This window comes from Myotis lucifugus, unplaced genomic scaffold (genome assembly GCF_000147115.1).
Source record: "Myotis lucifugus unplaced genomic scaffold, Myoluc2.0 scaffold_46, whole genome shotgun sequence".
Classification (NCBI taxonomy): Eukaryota; Metazoa; Chordata; class Mammalia; order Chiroptera; family Vespertilionidae; genus Myotis; species Myotis lucifugus.
The window spans coordinates 154,302-173,251 of record NW_005871094.1 but is presented as its reverse complement, the minus strand read 5'-3'; the positions used below and the strand labels follow the sequence as shown (position 1 = coordinate 173,251).

The window sequence follows — 18,950 nt, the reverse complement described above, 5'->3', positions numbered from 1 at the left end:
ATCGGGATATGTCTACTTCCCAGCGGGAGCAGGCATAAACTGCAGTCAGACTTCCTTAGCGCTGCTGAGGAGGCAGGAGAGGCTCCCACCACTGCTGTACTGGCAGCCATCAGCCAGGCATGTGGCTGAGCAGAACTCCCCATGTGAGAGTGCCCTGACCACCAGAGGGCAGCTCCTGCATTGAGCGTCTGCCCCCTGGTGGTCAGTGTGTGTCATAGTGACCAGTCATTCCCAGTCTTTCTGCTGTTAGGGTCAGTTTGCATATTACCCTTTTACTATATAGGATAGAGGCCTGGTGCATGGGTGGTGGCCAGCTGGTTTGCCCTAAAGGGTGATCTGGATCAAGGTGGGGGTCCCGCTTGGGTGCCTGGCCAGCCTTGATGACTGGATGATGGCTGTTTGCAGCTGGTCACACCCCCTTCAGGGTGGGGGTCCCTGGCCAGTCTGGGTGAGGGGCTGAGGGCCGTTTTCAGGCTGGTGGGCGACTGAAGCTCTCAACCTCTCCTTTTTTTCTTTTTAACTTTTTTTCATTCTGGGATTTATTTACCTTCTATGGCTGTCACTGGAGCTGAGAGCTGGCTTTAGCTCTGAGGTCCAGCTCCAGCTCTGAGACCTCTGCTGGCTGAAAGCAGGTATCTGGGGTTTGTTTAGCTTCTATAATTGCAACATTGTTTCTTAGAGTGCAGCTCAGAGCCCAGCAGCAGCAGGCAGGAACCTTGGCTTCCTCCATCACTAGAGCAAGCAAGCCTCCTGTTCGGTTCAGCTGCCTGGCTGCCGGCCACCATCTTGGTTGGCAGTTAATTTGCATATCGCCCTGATTAGCCAATTGGAAGCGTGTCGGAGGTATGGTTAATTACCCTATTTGTCTTTTATTAGAGTAGATTCTCTAATGCTACATTTAAAAATTATAAAGTTTGTTGTTTAAGTCCACATATCCAATTGGTTTATCCAGATTGGTTAGAATTAATTAGTAATTCATTACTAATTTAGTAATGATAGTTCACCCAATTGCTGCTTCTGTCATGTAAGGGTGAATATTTTTTCAAATATGTATTTATTGATTTTAGAGAGAGAGGAAGCGAGAGGGAGAGAGAGAGAGAGGAACATGGATCAGTTGCCTCCAGTATGCACCTGTGTCCTGGGTGTGTGCCCTAAGTGGGAATTGAACCAGTTACCTTTTCGTGCATGAGATGATGCTCAAGGAACTGAGCCACTCCAGCCAATGCAGAGAGAATATTTTATTTTATTTTATTTTTTATTGTTTAAAGTTGTACATGTGTCTCCTTTTTCCCCAATTAACCCTCCCACTCCCCCAGCCATTCCCACCCCGAGCAAACCTCCACCACCCCAATGTCTGTGTCCATTGGTTTTGCTAATATGCAAGCATACAAGTCCTTTAGTTGCTCTCTAATCCCCCCTCCCTTACCATTTGTCTCTAGATGGATCTGTTTTTCTTCATCAAATTATGTTGATCATTATATTCCATATTGAGTGAGATCATGTGATATTTAGCTTTCTCTGACTGGCGTATTTCACTTAGCATAATGCTCTCCAGTTCCATCCAATATTGTTGCAAATGGTAACAATTCCTTCTTTATGACAGCAGCATAGAATTCCATTGTGAAGATGGACCACAGTTTTGTTGTTGTTGTTGTTTTTTAAAATATATTTTATTGATTTTTTACAGAGAAGAAGGAAGAGGGATAGAGAGTTAGAAACATTGATGAGAGAGATTGACCATCTGCCTCCTGCACGCCCCCCCAGTGGGGATGTGCCCGCAACCAAGGTACATGCCCTTGACCGGAATCGAACCTGGGACCCTTGAGTCCGCAGGCCGACGCTCTATCCACTGAGCCAAACCAGTTCGGCTACGACCACAGTTTTTTAATCCATTCATCTGCTGATGGGCACTTAGGCTGTTTCCAAATCTTAGCTATTGTAAATTGTGCAGCTATAAACACAGGGGTGCATATATCCTTTCTGATTGGTGTTTCTGGTTTCTTGGAATATAGTCCTAGAAGTGGGATTACTGGGTCAAATGGGAGTTCCATTTTTAATTTTTGAGGAAACTCCATACTGTCTCCCACAGTAGCTGCACCAGTCTGCATGCCCACCAGCAGTGCAAGAGGGTTCCTTTTTCTCCACATCCTCACCAGCACTTGTTCGGTTTGTTGATTTGTTGATGATAGCCATTCTGACAGGTGTGAGATGGTATCTCATTGTTGTATTGATTTGCATCTCTCAGATGATTAGTGACTTTGAGCATGTTTTCATATGTCTCTGGGCCTTCTGTATGTCCTCTTTCGAAAAGTGTCCCTTTAGATCCTTTGACCATTTTTTGATTGGATTGTTTATCTTCCTAAGGGGAATATTTTTAACAAAGAAAGAGTGTACCATATATTCAGTTTTTAGAAAAGTCTCTTTAATGATGGCTGAATAATTAAAGACTTTCACTACTATAACTTGTTTCTGTGACATAATCTTTACTAAACAAAGCACCATCCAAATATTACTTCAGGCTAATAGTCAATACCACGCTTCTACCTTAGCCCTTGTCTTTTTAACTTCCCTTTTTATTGAATTTATTGGGATAACATTAGTTAACAAAATTATATAGATTTCAGGTGTACAATTCCATAATACAGCATCAGTATTGTATGTTCATCAACCAAAGTCATCTCTTTTCATCACCATTTATCATCCCTTTACCCTTTTCTACTTCCCTCCACCTCCCTTTCCCTCTAGTAATCACCATACTTTGTCCATGGGATGTTTTGTTTTGTTTTGTTTAATCCCTTCATCTTTTTCATTCAGCCCTCAACTCCTGTGCCCTCTGACAGCTGTCAGTCTTGTCTTTGTATCTATGTCTGTTTTTATTTTTATTTTTGTTAATTTTGTTCATTAGATTCCACATATAAGTGAGATCATGTGATACTTCTCTTTCTCTGACTGGATTATTTCACATAGCATAGTACTTTTCCAGGTCCATCCAGGTTGTTGCAAAGGGTAAGATGTCCTTCTTTTTAACAGCAGAGTAATAGTCCACTGTGTAAATGTATCACAGCTTTTTTTCCACTCATTTACTGATGGGCACTTGGGCTACTTCCAAATCTTGGATATTATAAATAATGCTGAAATGAACATAGGGGTACATATCTTCTTTCCAATTAATGTTTCAGGATTCTTTGGCTATATCCCCAGAAATGGAATCACTGATTCATAAGGCAGTTCGATTTTTAATTTTGTTTCCTCACCTAAGGATATATTTATTGATTTTAGAGAAAAATAGAGGAAGGAAGAGAGAGAGTAAGAGTGTGTGTGTGTGTGTGTGTGTGTGTGTGTGTGTGTGTGTGTGAGAGAGAGAGAGAGAGAGAGAGAGAAAGAGAGAGAGACATTGATGTGTGAGAGAAATATTGATTGGTTGCCTCCTGCACGCACCCTGACCGAGGCACAAACCCACAACCTAGGTATGTGCCCTGACTGAGAATCGAACCCGAAACCTTTTGGTGTATGGGACAAAGCTCCAACCTACTGAGCAACCTGGCCAGAGCTCCACTTTTCATTTTTTGAGGAAACTCCATACTGCGTTCCACAGCAGCTACACCAATAGGCAATCCCACCAATAGCACCCAAGGGTTTCCTTACTCCACATCATCACGTACACTTGTTTATTAATTTACTAGAGGCCCTATGCACAAAATTTGTACAAGGGGCTCGGCCCTCACAGCCCTGGCTTCATCTGGAAGGTCGTCTGGATGGCTGTTATGCTGTTCGGCCTAATTACCATATTAGCTCTTTATTATATAAGATTGATGATAGCCATTCTGACAGGTGTGAGGTGATATCTTATTGTGGTTTTAATTTGCAGTTCCCTAATGATTAGTAACACTGAGCATCCTTTCATATATCTACCTATTGGCCAACTGTTTGTAGAGACACATTTTTATATATTTAAAATATCATCATAGAGCATCATAGTGGAATACATAGACCTATGTCTATCTGCCCTTAAATCTACAACTAATCAGACATCTTTAATGCAATAAAAGTTACTCTGTTCAACACACTAGCAAGCTTGAGAGAGACACACATTGGTACATCTGAAGGAGGGTGTATTGGAACACTTAGGGGACGCAAGATGAGGGAGAAAACAGGGGTGGTGTCTGCAGATGTGGTTCCACAGCCACCATGGCTAGCCTGTGGCCCCAGCTAATGGGGTCATGGTGGAGGAGTCAGGGTGTGGCCCTCACACTATGGCCCAGTGGACAGTAAGAGGGCTAGAAACAGCATTGGCACCTGAGAACCTGCTTCCTCCTCCCTTACAACAGTGGAGCCTGGTAGCAAAAGCAAGGACATGTCTCTGGTCTCCCAGCTCTATATAGTGCAGTGGCACCAGCCAGGAAGGGAACCAGGTAACTGAGCACTGGGTTCACAAAGCAAACTCTCCCCTCACCCACCACATCCTTACACCATATTAGTGAGGCCTCCAGACCCAGAGGAACAAAATACAGCAGAGCACTCACCACCCTATCACCCAGGCGGCAACTCCCATGACCACAGTGGTGACCCCCTCACCCCAGGGGCAAGTAGAATTGGTAAGAGAAAACAGAAGCTTATACTAGAGCACCATCTACTTGAAAACAAAACAAAGACCTCTAATTATCAACTTGATGAATTAAAATTAAGACAGTACCTAAATAAGAAAGATATTCACTGTTTTAAATGTTCCACCAGAGGAACAACCCATCAAGTACCATGAACAACCAAGGTAACATGCTAACACAGAAAGGAAATAACAATTCCACAAATAAGTGAGATCATGTGACCAATGGAACAGAACAGAGAACCCAGAAGTCGACCCAAGCCATTATGCTCAATTAATATGTGACAAAGGAGACATTTATTTTTCTCTGACTGGCGTATTTCGCTTAGCATAATGCTCTCCAGTTCCATCCATGATGTTGCAAATGGTTAACAATTCCTTCTTTTTGACAGCAGCATAGAATTCCATTGTGTAGATGGACCACTGTTTTTTAATCCATTCATCTGCTGATGGGTACTTAGGCTGTTTCCAAATCTTAGCTATTGTAAATTGTGCAGCTATAAACACAGGGGTGCATATATCCTTTCTGATTCGTGCTTCTGGTTTCTTGGGATACATTCCTAGAAGTGGGATTACTGGGTCAAATGGAAGTTTCTTTTTTAATTTTTTGAGGAAATGCCATACTGATTTCCACAGTAGCTGCACAATCTGCATTCCCACCAGCAGTGCAAGAGGGCTCCTTTTTCTCCAAATCCTCCCCAGCACTTGTTGTTTGTTGATTTGTTGATGACAGCTATTCTGACAGGTGTGAAATGGTACCTCATTGTTGTTTTGATTTGCATCTCTCGAATGATTAGTGACTTTGAGTATGTTTTCATGTCTCTTGGCCTTCTGTATGTACTCTATTTAGGTCCTTTGCCCATTTTTTTGACTGGATTGTTTATCTTCCTTTTGTTAAGTTGTATGAGTTCCCTGTAAATTTTAGAGATTAACCCCTTATCAAAGATAACATTGGCAAATATGTTATCCCACGCAGTGAGCTTTCTTGTTCTTTTGTTAATGGTTTCTTTCGCTGTGCAGAAGCTTTTTATTTTGATGTAGTCTCATTATTTTATTTTCTCCTTAGTTTCCATTGCCCTAGGAGCTATATCAGTGAACATACTGCTACGACATATGTCTGCCATTTTTCTTCCTATGGCTTCTTCTAAACTTTTTATGGTTTCCCGCCTTACATTTAAGTCCTTTATCCATTTTGAGTTTCCTTTTGTGTATGGTGTAAGTTGGTGGTCTAGTTTCATTTTTTTTTCAAATATCTGTCCAATTTTCTCCACACCATTTATTGAAGAGACTGTCTTGACTCAATTGTATGGTCTTGTCTCCTCTGTCACATATTAATTGAGCATAATGGCTTCGGTCAACTTCTAGGTTCTCTGTTCTGTTCCATTGGTCTATGTATCTGTTCTTGTGACAGTACCAGGCAGTTTTGAGAACAGTGGCTTTGTAGTATAGCTTGATATCTGGTATTGTGATCCCTCCAACATTGTTTTTCCTTCTCAGGATTGCTGCGGCTATTTGGGGTCCTTCTTTCTTATTCCATATGAATATTTGAAGAGTTTGTTCTAAGTCTGTGAAATATGCTGTTGGTATATTAATGAGGATTGCATTGAACATATAGATTGCTTTGGGTAGTATGGACATTTTAATTTTGTTGATTCTACCAATCCATGAACAGGGTATATTCTTCCATTTGTTTATGTGTTCTTCTATCTCTTTTTTCAGTGTCCTGTAATTTTCTAAGTACAGTTCCTTTACATCCTTGGTTAAATTGATTCCTAGGTATCTTATTTTTTTTGCTGCAATGGTAAATGGGATTTTTTTTTTTTAGTTTCTCTTTCTGTGAGTTCATTATTGGTATATAAAAAAGCCATAGATTTCTAGGTGTTAATGTTGTATACTGCTACAGTGCTGCATTCATTTATTAGTCTAGTAGTTTTTTTATGGAGTCTTTAGGGTTTTCGATGTACAATATCATGGCATTTGTGATAATGACAGTTTTACTTCTCTCCCAATTTGGATGCCTTTTATTTCTACTTCTTGTCTGATCACTATGGCTAGCACTTCAAGTACTACGTTGAACATGGGTGGTGAAAGTGGGCATCCCTGTCTTGTTCCTGTTCTTAGGGGAAATGGTTTTAGTTTTTGCTATAAGGCTTTTATTATGTTGAGGTATGATCCCTCTATTCCCACTTTACTGAGAGTTTTTATCAGAAAAGTGTGTAGGATTTTTGTCAAATGCCTTTTCTGCATCAATTGATATGATTATGTGATTTAAAAAATATTTTATTGATTTTTTACAGAGAGGAAGGGAGAGAAATAGAGAGTTAGAAACACCGACAAGAGAGAAACATGGATCAGCTGCCTCTTGCACACCCCCTACTGGGGATGTGCCCGCAACCAAGGTACATGCCTTGGATGGGAATCAAACCTGGCACCTTTCATTCTGCAGGCTGACACTCTATCCATTGAGCCAAACTGGTTAGGGCTGATTATGTGATTTTTGTCTTTTAATTTGTTTATGTGACATATTATGTTTATTGATTTGTGGATATTGTACCAGCTTTGCATCCCTGAAATAAATCCCCCTTGATCATGGTGTCTGATCTTTCTAATGTAATGCTGGATCCAGTTTGTTAAAATTTTGTTGAGGATTTTAGCATCTGTGTTCATCAGGGACATTGACCTATAATTCTTTCTTTGTAGTGTCTTTATCTGGTTTTGGGATTAGGGTAATGCTGGTTTCATAGAAAGAGCTTGGAAGTGTGCCTTCCTCTTGAATTTTTTGGAATAGTCTGAGAGGGATAGGTTTTAGTTCTTCTTTGAATATTTGGTAACACTCCCCTGTGAAGCCATCCTGTCCAGGGTTTTTGTTTCGTGGAAGCTTTTTGATTACTGTTTCAATTTCACCAGTCATTATCAGCCTATTCAGGTTTTTTTTATTCTTCCTGATTGAGTTTTAGAAGCTTGTGTTTTTCTAGGAATATATCCTTTTCATCAAGGTTGTCCAGTTTGTTGGAGTAGAGTTGTTCCTAGTGTTTTACAATCCTTTGTATGTCTGTAGAGTCAGTTGTTACTTTACTTCTTTCATTTCTGATTTTGTTTATTTCGGTCCTCTCTGTTGCTTGGTGAGCCTGGCTAGAGGTTCATCAATCTTGTTTATCCTTTCAAAGAACCAGCTCTTGGTTTCATTGATCTTTTGTATTGTTTTTTGGTCTCTGTCATTTATTTCTGCTGTGATCTTCATTATTTCCTTCCTTCTGGTTACCCTGAGATTTTCTTGCTGCTCTCTTTAAATTACAAGGTTAGACAATTTACCTTTTCTTTTCTTTTCTTTCTTTTTTTTAGGTAGGCTTGCAGAGCTATGAACTTCCCTCTCAGGACTGCTTTCACTGTGTCCCATAGATTTTGGATTGTTGTGTTTTCATTGTAATTTGTTTCCAGGATGCTCTTTGGTAACCCAATCATTGTTTAATAGCATGCTATTTAGCCTCCAAGTGTTTGATTTTTTTTTGGTTTTTATTGTAATTTTATGCCATTGTGACCTCAGAAGATGCTTGGTATGATTTCTATCTTCTTGAATTTGAAGAGACCTTGCCTGTGTCCTAATATGTGGTCTATCTTAGATGTCTATTAAGTCCATCTGATCTAGTTAGCCATTTAGGGTTGCTGTTTCTTTGCTAATTTTTTTACTTAGAGGATTTATCCAGTGGTGTCAATGGGGTATTAAAGTCCCCTACTATAATTGTATTTCTGTCAATCTTTCCCTTGATATCTTCTAGAAGTTTTATGTACTTGGGTGCTCCTGTATTGGGTGCATATATATTTTCCAGAGTTATTTCCTAGTGCTGAATTGCTCCTTTTAGTGTTAGGACGTTGCCCTCCTTATCTCTTGCTGTGGCCTTTACTTTAAGGTCTATTTTGTCAGATATAAGTATTGCTATCTCAGCTTTTTTCTCATTTTCATTGGCCTGAAAATATTTTTTCCATCCCTTCACTATCAGTCTATATAAATCCTTTTATTTTGAGGTGGTTCTCTTGTAGACAGCAAATATATGGGTCATGTTTTCTTATCCATTCAGCTACCCTATGTCTTTTGATTGGAGCATTTAATTATTTACATTTAATGTTATTAATGACAAGCACTTGTTTGTCACCATTTTTATTCTTCATGCTTATGTTCCTTCTTGCCTTTCTATTTCTTCTTTTTATAGCAGTCCCTACAGTGGCTCTCAAGCTTCCTAATGCCGCAACCCTTTAATACAGCTCCTCATGTTGTGGTGACCCCCAACCATAAAATTATTTTCATTGCTACTTCATAACTGTAATTTTGCTATTGTTATGAATAATAATATAAATATCTGATATGCAGTATGTATTTTCATTGTTTGTGACCCACAGGTTGAGAACCACTGCTGAGCATTTCTTGCATTTCTGGCTTGGTAATAAACTCTCTTAGCCCTTTCTTGTCTGAGAAGATCCTGATTCCACCTTCAATTTTGAATGATAGATAGCCTTGCTGGGTATAGTATTCTTGGATTCAGTCCCTTGCTTTACATCACTGTATATTTCATTCCATTCCCTTCCCATCTGACCTGATGTGTTTCTGTTGAGAAATCAGTTTTTATTCTAATGGGAGATCCCTTGTAGGTAACTTTCTGTCTCTCTCTGGCAGCCTTTAAGATTCTTACTTTGTCGTTGATGTTTGCCAATTTAATTATGATGTGTCTTGGCATTGGTCTTTTTTGGGTTCAACTTGTTGGGGACTCTATGTGCTTCATGGACTTATATGCTTTTTTTTCTTCCCAATATCAGGGAAGTTTCCTGTCATTATTTTTAAACAATATTCCTTGCTTTGCTTCCTCTCCTTCTGGTATCCTTATTATGCAGATGTTGTTTCATTTCGTGTTGTTCCAAAGCTCCCTTAGGCTCTCCTCCTGCTTTTTAAGTTTTCTTTCCAGTTGCTGCTGTGTATGTGTGTGTTTTCCTACTTTGTCTTCTAATTCACTGATGCAGTCCTCAGCCTCTTCTAGTCTACTGTTGAAGCCTTCCATTGTGTTCTTTATTGCAGCTAGGCCATTCGTTATTTCCTCTTAGTTCCTTTTCATGTTAGTGACATTCTCACTCAGCTCCTTATAATTCTCATTGAGTTGTGTGTATTTGTCATCTAGACATTTGATCATCCTTTTAACCATTAGTCTGAATTCTTTCTCTGACCTATTACTTGCCTCCTTTTCATTTAAGACTCTTTCTGGTGATCTTCTTTTTCTTTCCTTTGGAGATTGTTTTTTTATCTCCCCAATTTTTGCTGTAACGTTTTCATTGTTCTATGTTTTAGATCCAACTGCTTTTCTACAAAGGCCCTTTGGAGGTGGTACTATGTAGTTGGTGGTTTGGGATTCCAGTGGTGTGGTCTCTCATGTCTCCTGGGCTTGGTGATCTAGTGGAGCCCTCTACTTGAGCTATTTGAGTTCTCTTGATGTAGATGGGTCTTGAATGTTAGTTTCTTATTTGTGGATGAAGCTCATTCACGGATTGGCAATGTGACTCACCCGGCTTCATTGTGCAAGGTGTTGTAGATATGATCATGGTTCCAGCTCTTGTGGAAAACGTTGCCTGATGTCTCACTAGTATGTGCTCAATGTGAGTTCCCAGTCCATGGCCTGGGAGGAAGGGGTCTCGGGGCCTGCGGGTCAGGTACTCTGACTTTGGCCAGTGTTGTGTGACTTGCTGGGGTAGCATCACTCTGCAACTTACTATGAGGGTCCCAGACCCCGTGACAGTGGGGGGCGGCTATCCCATTGTCTGTGGTTAAGAATTTGTGACTCTGGCAAAGTGATTTCCCTCTCTGAGTTATAAGGGAGTTCAGGAGCCAGCAGCTGGGAATATAGGAATATGGGGAGTCTGTGGCTGAAACAATGTGACCTTGTCTGGGGAGGTGAGTCCTCAGTAACACACCAAGGTGTCCAGAGGAAGGTAGCTGGGAGGGGGGTGTCATGGATCCTGCTGAGGGAGCCGTATGCCCTTGGTTGGAGATGCACGTGCCCAGTGGCAGCTCACCGAGGGGCCCAGGAACTGTCTGCCGGGGCTATGTGCTCACAGGCTCTACACATGGGAGCGGCGTGATCATGTGTGCTGCCAGCTCTGGAGAGGGAAAAGTCCCAGTTTCTGTTTCAGGAGATGTGCACCTTTGGTTAGCTATGCACGCCCACGAGTGGCTTACAGAAGGCACCCAGATGCTGTCTGCTGGGGTGATGGGCTCAGGGGGCACACGTGCTGGAGCAGAGCAACTGCAGGGACTGGATGCCGGCAGCAGGGGTCACACTTTGCAGAAGCTCAGAGAGGAACCCAAGAGCCACATTACTGGGACAGTGAACTCAGGGGGCCTGTGCGCTGGCTCAGTATGACTGCGGTGACTGGAGGTCAGCAATTGACGAGGGGGAAGTTCAAGTTTCTGCTGTTGGGGCCTTGTTCCCTAGGTTGGATATGAGCACACACAATGGCAGCTCACAGAGGCACCTGGGAGCCGCCTGCCAGGGTGGCAGGCTCAGAGGGACCCACTTGCTGAAGCCACGCGACTGAGGTGTCTCTGGGCAGGCAGGTGGGGAACGGGAAGTCCCAGTTTCTGTTGTCAGGGCTGTGTTCCCTTATTTGGATATTAGTGCACCCAGTGGGTTCTCACAGAGGCACCTGGGAGCCAGGTGATGGGCTCAGGAGGCCTGCGCACTGGAAACCCAACTTTGGTGTCCAGAGGTCAGCAGCTGGGGAGGTAGAATTCACACTTACTGCTGCAGGATCCGTGAAACCTTGGAAATGGACATCCTAGGGTCTGCAGGTCTGCAGGTCTGCAGGTCTGTGGGCGGGGAAGCAGGACTTTGGCTGGTGTGGCTGCAGGGTCATGGGCAGTGTCCAAAGCTAGTCTACATGGTTGTGCTGATGAGTTCCTAGAGGAGGCCACTCTCCCCTTCAAGATGGCCTTGGCTCCGTGCCTGAGCCCCGCAGACTGGAGAGTGCCTGCAGCAGTGGTAGGGGCTCCCTGCCCAGGAGAACCTGGTCTGCCAGCCTCTGATACTCCTGCTAGATTTTCCTGTCCCTCACTCACTCACACACACTACATTCATCCACACACCCTCCTTTCACCCCCTCACTCACTCACACACGTCCTGCCAGCCACCATCTTCTGTTCCCATTCTTTTTTGTCTTGCTTCTTTTCTTCAGTATACTTATTTGATATTCATCCATGTTGCTGTGTCTATCAATAGTTCATTCCTTTTTACTACCTGTTAGTTTTCCATTCTGTGGCTATATCTCAGTTTATTCACCCAAACCTTTGATTTATAACTGAACCGATGTCAATGAACTGTGCCTTCCTATAGCATGGAAACCATGAAATATCTTGTCACTGGTAACATTGACCAAGTCACATCTCTGAAACCACAAATCTAAGGGCAGACCTGGGATGGATGGAGTCTCCCACTGAGGATGGAATGCTCCCTAGAAGGTCAGTTTCTCCAGCCTCTAGATACCATCTTCCAATCACAACAGCATGGAATTGGGAATTTGTCATTTTCACTCTACAGCAGTGTCCTGATTAATACCGATTAAACTAAATGAAAGACTCATTTCTTTTCTCCCAAAATTCAACCCCTTTATTTCAGACTCCTAAGGGGAGCTGTAGGGCAGGAGTGAAGCTCGCCATCGATGTTGGGTATCGGCACATTGATGGGGCCTACTGCTACCAGAATGAGCACGAAGTGGGGGAGGCCATCAGAGAGAAGATAGCAGAAGGATGGGTGAAGAGAGAGGATATTTTCTACTGCGGAAAGGTGAGAGCTTCCCTTCCCCTCCATTCCCTCATATTAATGATGGACCTAATGTCACTTTTCTCTGCCCAAGAAAGTTGGACTCACGAAGAGGAGTGAATTTTCAACTGCCAAATTCCTTACTCTTGCCAAGATGTCAGGGACTAATAAGTCCTTTCAAGTGGGCTTCGGGCAAAGCTCTTTCTTCATACATGGGCATGGATTTAAAACATGCAAAGAACCAAGTCTATAGAGCAAAAATTAGGGAAGTGGAGGGAAAGGATGAGTTGGTTCACATTAGAGAACAGCGGTTCTCAACCTGTGAGTGGCGACCCCTTTGGGGGTCGAACGACCGTTTCACAGGGGTCGCCTAAGACCATTGGAAAACACATATATAATTAAATATTGTTTTGTGATTAATCACTATGCTTTAGTTATGTTCAATTTGTAACAATGAAATTGGGGGTCACCATAACATGAGAAACTGTAATAAAGGGTCGCGGCATTAGGAAGGTTGAGAACCACTGTTATAAAAGTATTTGCTAAAGGTTTCTTTAAACATTTGTGCCTCCTTTTCTGCCTATTTGATCATAGATAACTAATTCTTTTTTTAATTATATCTTTATTGTTGAAAGTATTACATATATCCCCCACTGAGCCCTTCTAGCCAACCTCCAACACCCACAACAGGCCGTCATCACCCTATTGTCTGTGTCCATGGATTATATATATATACACTAGAGGCCCGGTGCACAAAAATTTGTGCACTCGGGGGGGTGGGGGAGAGGGGCCCCCCAGCCCGGCCTGTGCCCTCTTGCAGTCTGGGACCCCTCAGGAGATAACGACCTGCTGGCTTAGGCCTGCTCCTGGATGGCAGAGGGCAGGCCCAATTCCTAGGTGCAATTCCTAGGTCGGGCTCAGAGCAGGGCTGATTGGGGAGTTGGGGCGCCGCCCCCTGTCATACACAGAGCAGGGCGGATTGGGAGGTTGTGATACCACCCTCAGTCAAGCTCAGGGTGGGGCCGATTGGGGGGTTGTGGCGCCACCCCCTGTCACACACAGAGCAGGGCCAATCAGGGGGTTGGGGCACTGCCCCCTGTCACGCACAGAGCAGGGCCCATCAGGGGGTTGGGGAGCTCCCCCCTGTCATGCACAGAGCAGGGCCGATCAGGGGGTTGAGGAGCTCCCCCCTGTCACGCACAGAGCAGGGCTGATCAGGGGGTTGAGGAGCTCCCCCCTGTCACACACAGAGCAGGGCGGATCAGGGGGTTGGGGCGCCACCCTCTATCACCCACAGAGCAGGACTGATCAGGGGGTTGGGGCGCTGCCACTGTCACACTAAGGGCAGGGCCCGATGGGGAGGTTATGGCTCTACCCTGTCACACACAGAGCAGGGCCCGTGGGGGGGGGGGAGGGTTGGGGCACCGCACCCTGTCACACACAGAGCAGGGCCCATCAGGGGGTTGGGGCGCCTTCCCCTGTCACGAACAGAGCACGGCAGATAGGGAGGTTGTGGCCCCGCCCCCTGTCACACACAGAGCTGCAGGGCGATCAGGGGGTTTGGGCGCTGCCCCCTGTCACGCTGATCCCAGTGCTGGGAGGCATATTACCCTTTTACTATATAGGATAGAGGCCTGGGGGCCGGCTGGTTTGCCCTGAAGGGTGTCCTGGATCAGGGTGGGGGTCCCCACTGGGGTGCCTGGCCAGCCTGGATGAGAGGATGATGGCTGTTTGCAGCTGGTCACACACCCTTCAGGGTGGGGGTCCCCACTGGGGTGCCTGGCCAGTCTGGGTGAGGGGCTGAGGGTTGCTTTCAGGCTGGCGGTTGTTGACTGAAGCTCCCAACCGCTCCTTTTTTTTCTCTTTTTTTAATTTTATTCTGGGCCAGCTTTAGCTCTGACTCTAGCTCTGAGGCTTCGTATCTGGTTTGTTTGCCGTTCTATAATTGAAACAATGTATAACTCCAGCTCTGAGATCCTGGCTGACTGAATGCTGGTTTCTGGGTTTTTTTTTAGCTTCTATATTTGTTACAAAGTTTCTTAGAGTTGCAACTCAGAGGCCGGCAAGTCAGGCGGGGAACGTTGGAGTCTGCAGTCACTGAAGCAAGCAAGCCTCATGTTCGCTTCCAGCTGCCTGGCTGCCAGCCGCCATCTTGGCTGACAGTTAATTTGCATAAAGATATGCTGATTAGCTAATGGGAAGGGTAGCGGTCGTACACTAATTACCATGTTTCTCTTTTATTAGTGTAGATGCACATACATGCATACAAGTTCTTTCCTTTTTCTCTTCCCACCCACCTACCCTCCCTTGCTTTCCCTCTGTTATTCAAAAGTCTGTTCAATGCTTCTATGTCTCTGGATATATTTTGTTCATCAGTTTATTTTGTTCATTAAATTCCGCTTATGAGTGAGATCATGTGCTACTTGTCTTTCTCTGACTGGCTTATTGTTGCTTATCACAGCGGTTCTCAACCTGTGGGTCGTGACCCCTTTGGGGGTTGAACGACCCATTCACAGGAGTTGCCAAAGACCATCGGAAAACACATATATAATTACATATTGTTTTTGTGATTAATCACTATGCTTTAATTATGTTCAATTTGTAACAATGAAATTGGGGGTCACCACAACATGAGGAACTGTACTAAAGGGTCACGGCATTAGAAAGGTTGAGAATCACTGGCCTAGCATAATACGCTAAAGGTCCCTCCATGCTTTCTCAAAGAGTAAGAGATCCTTTTTCTGGCGCATAGTATCTATCTATCTATATAAAAGCCTAAGCAACCAACCGATCAACCAGTAACTATGATGCACACTGACCACCAGGGGGCAGATGCTCAACCTGGGAGCTGCCCCCTGGTGATCAGTGTACTCCCACAGTGGGCGTCCTGCTCAGCTGACCGCCAGGTGCCAGATGCCGAGCTCATGGCTGGCGAGCGCTGCCCTAGTGGCACAAGCCTTTCCTGATCGGGAGTGACTGGGAGTGAGCCCATGGCAGGCACAGTGGGGCCAGGAGGCAGGAGCAGCAGGTGGTGTTGGACTGCCAGTTTCGGCCTAATCCCCACATGCCGAGAGCCGGTCCATCCTTGCTGCTTGACACAGTCGCTGCAGGGAAGAAACATCTGCACAGCATATGTTTCAAGGGATCTGAATAGCATACTGTTCTTAATATGTTTGCTCCCCTTAGCACTATGTGTTTTAACCAAGGTCACCTCTCCAAGAAAGGTTGTTTCCCCAGGTAGGGATTTTTCCCTGAGGTTAGGGAGGGGATACAACCCCTTAATTAAGTGCCAGGCGGGTAGTTAAGCTACATAATCTTTACTCCCTGTAATGGAGATAAGAAACGCCCTAACCTTTGGAATAGAAATTGACAGGATTAAAATCGGCTGGTATAAATACGGATGTAACAAGATAATAAACATCAGATCCTCATCAGATCCTCATCAGTTCCTAACCAGAACTCCGACCAGAACTTTGGCTGGAGATCCTGGCTATAGGTCCTGACTAGGCTGCTGATCAACTAAAGGCTGTCTTTGTGTCATTCCTTCTTCGCCGACTCCGTCCACACCTTTGGGAACCCCTCGAACAGGATTCCCCTAGGTAAGCCCCCCCATTGAGAACCCCCACATTTGGAACGGATAGGACTCCACCAGGGTGCTACAGACCCCCCTATAGAGGATAAGTAGGGTAAGAAGGTGGATAGTACAGAACTTAGATTGAGAAGATGTGCCATACTGAGTCCAAAGAAAGAAGACTCTGTATTGATCTTTAGATTAAGAAGATGTGCCATACTGAGTCTAAAGAAAAAAGACTCTGTATTGATCTTTTAACATATATGCTTGCTAGCAGAGGAGTTAAGGTTACTCCCAGTCAGACGGAATGTTTTATACAAGAAGTATGTCCATGCTTTTCTGAGGAAGGAAAGGTGCCAGAAAGGTAAATGTAGAGGCATGGGAGAAGGTAGGCCCAAGGAGCCTTATCCTTAACCCCACTGCAGCCTTTCCACCCCGGGAAAGTGCAGGATTGGAAAGCTCTCCCTGGGGTGATAGATCAGGACTCAGGTAATAGCGAAAAGTGCCAATCCTACTCTTAAAATGGATACAAGAGAGCATTTGGGGTTTTTCTTTTTAATGCCTGCTTTGGATTGAGTAAATGCATTACGTGTGTCCCACAATGGACTCAGAGAAGCTCCTTGTCCCATCGTTCCAAAGACTTAGAGTTGCTTCGATGACAGAAAAGTGGAAAAAAGAAGAAAAGAAAGGCTATGCAAGGGACTGAGGTGCCAACATGGGGTCAGCTGAAGAAGTTAACAACTGAGGCCCAACAGATGGTAGAAAAGCAAGAAGTGGAAGCTACTCTCTCAGCCAAGTCCGAGGACTCTGAGTAAATCAGCAAAAGAAACTTTCATTTAGCAGAAACTCACTTATTTCGTCATAGCACAAGACTTACTTACAGGAGCCTGGAAGGGACCTTATGTCCTTTTAACCTGGGGGAGAGGAGATGCTTGCATATTTCCACAGGACGCAGATTCACCTGTGTGGATTCCAGACCGTCTAGTCCGACCTTATGTCTCACCGCCCTCCGTTTCCACCTCACCCTAGCACACCTAACCAGTGCCCGTCTGCAGCAGATGTACAGCCCTGAGCTGGAACAATCTGTCCATTGGGAGGATCACATGTGCCTCCATATGTCCCAGCTTTGCCCCACATCTTCTTTCCTTTTTCCTTTTTCTTAAAAATCTAACTACTTGTTTGCTGGTTCTTTGGCCTTTCTCCTTCTCTCCTGAACACAGCCTTTTCTAGAATCTCCCTACCCTACTGTTCCAGGAAGGGCACCTCCCTTTTATGCTGTGACTAGGGGTGTCTGGTATATGTCCCATACATGGAGTTGTCTTGTGCCAAGAGCCTGACATCCTGGGCTGAGAAAGCCCTGTCCCAGGACTCTCCTTTGTCCTGTATTGGCCCCTCTTACCCTCGTGTCAAGAGGGACCCTCTTCTTACAATCCAATTGCCCATAGCTGTTGCCTGAGCTCTCTGTTCACGCTGAGGTCGAAGCCTCATGGTGGCTGGTACCATGGATCTGTCTCTTGCCCAATGGTGTGAGCTGAGCCCTCCCTGGAGAAGAAACCTCGGTTCCCCAAGATATGTGATCAATGCCTGGGTCCCACCAGTAGGCAAGGGGATCCCAAGGCAGTTGCTGGGCGTGGAGGCCACGGGGGCATAGGCTACCAAGGAGACAGAACTGAACCTCACATCACCCTGCTTGGCCCTGGAGGATGGCTGGTTAGTCAAAGACGGGTAAGATTCCTCAGGGAGGAACGACCTAAGACAGGCACAGTCGCAGAGGGGCCGGCAGGAGAGAACTTGGGGGTCAACAGAGATGGGGCACAGATCCTCACCCCCCCAACTATGCAGGGGCTTGAACACTCGCCCCTTCTGAGGGAGGTCTCCTGCCCCCATGGCTGCTTCCCGCTTCCCACGCCTAGCTCAGATTGAGACCCAGATAACAGAAAGAGACTTGGCCCAGCTCAGATCAGGACCCAGGTAAAGAGAGAGACTGGCTGACAGCAGCTGCCCTCTCACTGCAACAGGACTTGTTTCCCATTTCTACCTTGGACCATAGGAAAAGGGGCAGATGAAGGAAAGGGCTGTGTCAGGATGCTGCCTTCTTCCCTTTCTTCTCCTTCTTTTTTCTAAACACTTCCATGCCTTGTCTTTTGCTTTCTTTTCTTTTTCTCTCTACTACCCTCCATCCTCCATAACAGCTGACCCAGAGACACAGCTTACTCCTCCTTGGACACCGACACCACCATCAAGTATGGCCCTGATGGACCCTTTGATGCAGCCCTTCAACTCGCTGACGCTTTGGGAAGCCCGTTGCCAATGACGCTGCCTGCTAGCCAGATCAACAAGGACAACCAAACCACCGACTTGAGGACAGCTGAAATCCCTTGACTGAAGAGGCCAGCAACCTTCTACAGAAACAAGACTCCTGGTGCACTCCATCCACTATGTTTATAGCTATGCTCGCTATCATTGCTTGCCAGTCTTCTTCCGAGTCTTAAACAACCCAAGAGGTGGCCACTGATTTACATGCACTATCATTTAAAAAATAAAAAAGGGGGAATTTGCCGAGAGCCGGTCCATCCTTGCTGCTTGACACAGTCACTGCAGGGAAGAAACATCTGCACAGCATATGTTTCAAAGGATCTGAATAGCATACTGTTCTTAATATGTTTGCTCCCCTTAGCACTATGTGTTTTAACCAAGGTCACCTCTCCAAGAAAGGTTGTTTCCCCAGGTAGGGATTTTTCCCTGAAGTTAGGGAGAGAATAAAATCCCTTAACTAAGTGCCAGGCAGGTAGTTAATCACTTTAACTATGAACAATCACGCTTAAGCTACATAATCTTTACTCCCTGGAATGGAGATAAGAAACACCCTAACCTTTGGAATAGAAATTGACAGGATTAAAATCAACTGGTATAAATACAGATGTACAGACACAGGAGACAGATCTAGAAACAGATCTAGGGAGAGAACATGGCAAGAGAT

At 44.8% G+C, this 18,950-nt stretch overlaps 1 protein-coding gene across 1 annotated transcript in view; it reads left to right on the top strand.

The window, feature by feature from the left end:
• LOC102430403 (3-oxo-5-beta-steroid 4-dehydrogenase-like) overlaps window positions 1-18,950 on the top strand; it is a gene marked incomplete at its 3' end in the record, with an annotated part of 170,632 nt that overhangs the window by 2,770 nt on the left and 148,912 nt on the right. Inside the window, exon 2 of the mRNA XM_006088302.3 lies at window positions 12,256-12,423. Within this exon, the coding sequence (XP_006088364.1) occupies window positions 12,256-12,423 (168 nt within the window). The remainder of the gene's footprint in view (window positions 1-12,255; window positions 12,424-18,950) is intronic.